The 6,514-nt window shown below is 34.8% G+C and overlaps 1 protein-coding gene across 1 annotated transcript; it reads right to left on the bottom strand.

Annotated features, from left to right (window-relative positions):
- Positions 1 to 485: 485 nt before the first annotated feature.
- LOC117322347 (NXPE family member 3-like) lies at positions 486 to 5,884 on the bottom strand. Its single transcript, XM_033877208.1, has 4 exons — positions 5,269 to 5,884; positions 4,478 to 5,161; positions 2,772 to 2,821; positions 486 to 2,359 (listed from the first exon to the last, which is right to left on the bottom strand). The coding sequence occupies exons 1-4, from the start codon at positions 5,532 to 5,534 to the stop codon at positions 1,569 to 1,571; spliced, it is 1,791 nt and encodes a 596-aa protein (XP_033733099.1). The 5' UTR covers positions 5,535 to 5,884; the 3' UTR covers positions 486 to 1,568.
- Positions 5,885 to 6,514: the final 630 nt, after the last annotated feature.

The following is a 6,514-nucleotide window of genomic DNA, read 5'->3' as shown; positions in this document are numbered from 1 at the left end:
GGGTGTGGGTGTGGGTGTGTATGTATGTGCGAGATGCAATCAAGTGAGTGACGTAATAATTGAATATGTATGTATGTATGTATGTGCGAGATGCAATCAAGTGAGTGACGTAATAATTAAATATGTATATATGGTGAGTGAAATTATTTAGGAAGTAATGAATCCAGGGCATTAACCCTGGCAGTGGGTACATGTGTAATGTATTATGTAACGACGGTGTGCATACATGTGTGTATGAATGTGTGTAATACATTGCATGAAAATAAAGGAATGAAATGTGTAAATGAAAGTAAGGTGATGAATGAATCCAGGGCGTCAACCCTGGCAGCAGTCCAAATTGTTAAATGTTCTGGGGCATAAAAATTTCTTGTACCTTAAAAAAAAAAAAAAAAATGTACACCAACATTAAAAAAAAAAAATGATTTTGTCATATGATAAAACTGTAACATGTGAAATTCCAGAATATTGAAGAAAAAATCGACATATCTTGAACGGTTTGACGTAATCGTAATTTTCTCAAAATTGGGTCGTTTCCCCAGGCCGATGGAGTTCCTGACCTTGATTGTATATTCGTTGTACTGGCGTGCAATGTGGATGCCTGTGCTCTCACTGTGGCTGGAGCATACACTTCGGTTCACAGATACCATGACGACCTGACACGATCAAGATTCCGTAAGTAATAACAATAACGGATTAACAACTCTCCGAGTATCTTGAGTTATCTGGTTAAGGATATAAGAAGCTGTATCAAACAACCCTTCTGTCACAGCAACATATCCATCCCACAGGTTGAGAATCGTTAACAGATGTTGTCGTCACCCAGGAACTATCACAATAAGCGGCGTCGAAATGGCAATGTCATGGACCGTTATCAGGCAACGTAAGAAATACAATCATAAGATGTTTGAAAACTATCACAGATAGATTTGCTTCCAGTGGAAAACATATTATTAGGATTTATCACTATTAAGATAAGACTCATATTAACATAACATCCAGTAGGCTATACGAATGACAAAGAGAACGTTAGCTATGCAAATAAACAATGCCACATTGTATTGTTCTTATTCATGTCCATTGTTATACATTTGTATGACAAAAAATTTACTTCCAATTTCATTCTTTATAATTTCACGTTTCTTCGTCTTTGTCTTCTGGTATGATAACAGTACTATATTCACGATTCTACTTGGCATTTTTTCGCCATCATGCGTTGCCTTGGATTTAATGACACTGTCAGTCCACACGGTCACGCAGTGGGTAATAGGAAAACTTATTCTAGCTGACATCAAATTACAATCTACAATGAACTGCAAACGTTTTTTTTTAATAGCTATAACTATTGTACTGATAAACGCACTATATCGGGGTATGGTGTTGCATGCAGATCCTCGTCATTTGTAAGTACATTTCATGTACCGCATCCTCAATACTACAAAGGTTAAAGGTTACACTCACTTTAAACAACAAAAAATGTGCATCATGTATAAACAAGACTTTACTTACTGTTCCTTCGGGGTTTTTTTTCAAGAATAGACTTAAATTGACATTTTCTTATTTTCGGGGAATTATTGTTTGCAAATAAAAGAAAATAAGAAATTGGTCATAATTGGGTTTAATGAAGGTTTGGGGTGTATGTCTAAATTCTCGTTCCCAACTGTTGCATCCCATTGGTCGATAAAGTAGACTTTGTCTTGTAAGTCTGTGAATTCCTCGTACAGAATCTGCCTGTAAACTCTACTGATGTAGTCAAATGGTTCTAGAAAGTTATTGTATGTGAAAGAGTGAGGACCTTTTATGAAAATATTTGAATGAGGAGAACGTTTCAAAAGACGCACTACAGCATGTTTGGCACTCGTCACATGATCTCTATACTGTTTCGGAGTCGTTTTAGTCAAATGCCCGAACCAATGTAATATGATGATGGCGCTTTTGTTTCCCGGTAAATCGTCTATCCTTGATGCTACAGACCGGAAGTTGTTTTTGTTTTGTTCGTAACTGTAGAACGGTATTTCGTGTGGTGTCCAATACATCGACAAATATTTTTCCTTATTTTCTGCTTCAGCAAATTTCTGCCATGCCGCGTCCTTAATTTCATGACGTCCAACAAATATGCGCAACTTTAACAGCGCGGCTAAAGGTAAATACCAATTCCTTGTGGTGGAGTCACCTGTCATGAGTACCGGTCGATTCTTTAAACATTTTGCGTATGCGTCATACGTCCATGAGAGCGCAGGTTTGCAGATTAACGATCGCCATTTACCGTCGTAAAAGAAGCCAGTCGGGTTAGTCGTCTGCCATGTTATTGTACTGGTGACGTCACGACAGAGGATATCCGACTCTCCTGTAGTACCAGAACCTGAATTTAGACGGTTACATCAATCAAATAAGGTAATACCGCCTGTAGGTATAAAGATAATATATAATGTGTTTTAGTTCATTGAACATCAAACCCAGTTTTCAAAACTGTTGGGAAGAATATTAAGTATGTTAGGATTGTTTTTGAGTTAATTTAATTACTAGATACATATTTCTGCCGATAACCGATAATTTATTACAAGTGAACCAAATAGATAAATCAAGCTAGTTCACAATATTTATAAATGAACTTCTCGGCAGGTGAGGAAATGAATAATTATTACATACTGTAAACATGCTCATTTTTATAGCATTTGTATCTTGTTTAACTTGGAAACCATTCTGCCCTTCATAGAAAATGAAATATTCATTCAAAATAAGAAACTATATCATATAGACAATAATGTACTTACCAGCTAATACCTTCAGTGTCCCTATACTTTTACTAAAGTATTTATAATTCCTGAAACAAATAAAAAATACAGTATTGTATGGTTAAATGATTTCTAACGAAAGCATTACAGTTCTAGTAGGTTTGTTATCAATGTTTTCAGACCTTTTATGTTATTTGTTATGTTATTTTGAACTTGGAAATATATCATAAACTGAATAATATTGGCCATTATTCGGATAATGTATTTTACAAAATGTATGATAATGCATATCAATCGTAATGTAAACTACTCATTCTTGTTCACTCGGAAGATGAATATCAACAGATTAAAAAAATGTTATACAAAATTAAAAAGATCGACCTATTGCATTGTATATGCTTACATCCAAACCGAATAAGTACTCTAGAAATATTTTTAAGAAAACAAAATGTTAAATACTTGCATAATACTATAATTACCCCAGCATCGATGTTGACCTATTTTTATCGGTATCAGTAATGAACAGGCTTTATATAACGGTATTGATATACTTAAGGATTCAAGTTTTTTTCTAGTGGTTACGGTCCATTCCAAATATTAATTCAATAATGATTTTTTTGTCCTTTGATGAAATCAACAAAATGAGAATTTAGCCAGTACATTAACTGTTCATACTTTCAGCCGTCATTTTTTTTGTTCGATCACACTTTTGAATATGCGTATCATGTCGTTTTGACCGTCTCCTGAAACAGCCGTCACATGCTGTCAGGAATTCCCGGGATTTCATCGGTAAAGAAATAATTAAAAAGGCGAGTTAGTTTAACGAGCTGTAACGTTAAGACATAGTAGATATAAGTTTATGGTAAGTATCCTGACTACACAATCGTAATTTAATTAGTTGTAGCGTTAAGACATAGTAGATATGAGTTTATGGTAAGTATCCTTACTGCAGTCCTAATTTAATGAGTTGTAACGTTAAGACATAGTAGATATAAGTTTATGGTAAGTATCATTACTACACGAGTTGAAACATTCTTTCCGTTATGTTACACATAGAAAACCGTCTACAGAGAATTTCCTGTCATCATTAAATCTTCCTTTTGGGAGCCCCAATTTAGCAAGATGGCAAAATAAAATTCTGTGCCAAGATGACACGTCAAAGAAGAAATTCAGGTTTTTTGTGTACTAAAAATTAAAATGTTGAAGCTGTGCTACCCTTCTATTCTACCGATTTGATTTTGCAACCTAAATTGTCACCAAACTGATTTTAAAATTAAAACATCAAATAGGCTTGTCATGAAACATCCCGGTGTAGAAATATATCCTACTAACACCAACAAATGACACCCATGTTGTAAAAATATATCCTACTAACACCAACAAATGACACCCATGGTGTAAAAATATATCCTACTAACACCAATAAATAATACTCATGGTGTAGAATTATATCTTATTAACACCATTATTATCTCAACAAATGAAAAAATGACAACCTCATGAAAAAATAGCATTTCAAACGGCAAAAGTACCATATAAAGAAGCATAGCACGATATCAAAACTTTCAATTTCAAAAATATATATATATAAAAAAATTGAAATTCAAATATATTTGATGTTGATAATAGCGTGAAGGACGTAACGTTAGGTATTATTTACAAAAAATAAAGACAGCATGTGCTTATTTTCTGTCAATCATAATTAGTCTTTTTGTTAGTTGTAGCCGACAACAATATATACTTACTGAAAAAAGGATTTATGCTTCATATTGCAGGCATACTTAGAAGTTCTTTCATATTCAACCCAATCTCCACAGCTCATATGTTTTGGTTTACCACAGAAAAATGACAAATTGAAGTTCTGAGCTGTAAAGTTGCAGTAATCTGTTACATTCGGAATGTTTGGTATGACGCTACATAACGTTGACTCTGTCAGTTTTCCTTTTATATAACCGGCCCGAAGAAACCTGATCAAACCATATTTATGCACAATATTCATGAAAATTCCAATATGTTCCTTCGTATTTGCGATAGAAAACATCAACTCTGGATTGCCGGCCCACATGGCTTTAACAACTCCTGTATATGATCCGTTGCCATGGTCGATTACATATCCAGAAACAGAAGCATGACGGGAAGGTTCTCGAAACCACACTCTAAGCATGTCACCTCCGCGAGTTGATCGTTCTCCTCTACCGTTGTACAAATCAATGTCGACAATGACTTCATCTCCAATTCTGACCTTAGATTTTTTATTCCTTATGGTAACCACTGATGTAGAAATGTTCACTAATGACAAATAGTCCTTGAAGTCAGTGAACTTTCTATACGTATCGAGTCTTTCTAACGCGTGCTTTGGCAAGGTCCGGCGAAAATCAGTTTCCTTGTCTTCTTTAAACCACGGTACTGGGATTTTTGCTTGTTTTATCCTTAAAAGAGAAAAAAAATTATTATTATTTGCAAATGATTTCAATTTTTTTAAAGAGTCTTTCTTCTTAATAAAACCGTGAATGTCAACACCCTACATGCTGCTTACTCCTTGCTATTACTGCCTACTACGATTATAGTATGTTTCCGACTGGCACTGGTTGGACAAACATGACAGGCCTTGGTTGTCGTTGAAAGCAGGTCAAATTTTAACGTGGTCACGGTGCGAATAACATAAGCAGGTCGTAGTAAAGCGGAATGAACGCGACAAAACTTGACAGCATGCATGTAGACTTGGATGTGTTCCATAGTTTGACGGAGGGGGGCATGTGTATTCCGCGGCATCTCAAGTTCCTCTGTCACGTTCTGCCACATAGTGGAATATCTGCAGATTTAATAAAATGCAAAATAACAAATCATTGCGAAATTGATGGTACTAATAAATCAGTATCAAAATGTCCATCCCGTTTTAATCACATTGTCTTTAGCACACACATGGAGCTTTTGTTTGACCGGATTTGATTTTATACACGTATGAAGAGAGATTATATTTTTATCTTTAAATGCAAATGGCGGTTGTGAAGGATATCACACAAGTATGGCGGAAGTTCCATGGTTGCAGTTGTCCCCGGATGTAGGAGGTGGTTTAGTAGCCTGGCTCAGCGCGGGCAGGATATTTTCCTTCCTATTTCCACAGTAAGCAGTAGGTAGTAAGCGGAAGACAGCACAAGCATTTTAGCATCCCTTGCTGGTAGGAACCTCCATCTTTGTAAAAAAAATCTTAATTGATATAGAGATACATTCTTACTTTATACCATAAATTATCTACTACAGCCAGATAGCGTATCAGGTAACACAACCTTTTCGTAATAAGCATAACGATTATAAAAATATGTACATGTACTATTTTTAAAGATAACATAATATTTCTAAATTTTGTTTTCATTTAAATGTTGTGTGATTCAAAAAAGTGTTTTGTATATTACATATGTGTGTCTTTCGCAGGCCCATATTGTAAACTAAACTAAAGTCAAATGTTTTACCCTGTCCGGGTGAAAGAATTTGTTATTATTATATTAGTTATCATTCTCACTATATTTTCGTAATAACACCACAGTCTATAATTATGACATAGCACACGTGTGGTACTTTTTGCATTCATAGATCGACAACGCGTCCAAAATGCCCCTTTGTACATGTACCTGTAATTATCTTACAAGAAGATAAATAATAAATCAACAGAAAAGCATGTACACAAGTGCCGGTGTAATGTAGAAAATTGACCCTTGTCACTTTTTTTATGTTACGCCAGGCATAGGTTATTTACTATAATATTTTATTTGTAAATAGTACAT

The sequence above is a fragment of the Pecten maximus genome, chromosome 2, assembly GCF_902652985.1.
Source record: "Pecten maximus chromosome 2, xPecMax1.1, whole genome shotgun sequence".
Taxonomy (NCBI): Eukaryota; Metazoa; Mollusca; class Bivalvia; order Pectinida; family Pectinidae; genus Pecten; species Pecten maximus.
This window is presented reverse-complemented; position numbering and strand designations above follow the sequence as displayed.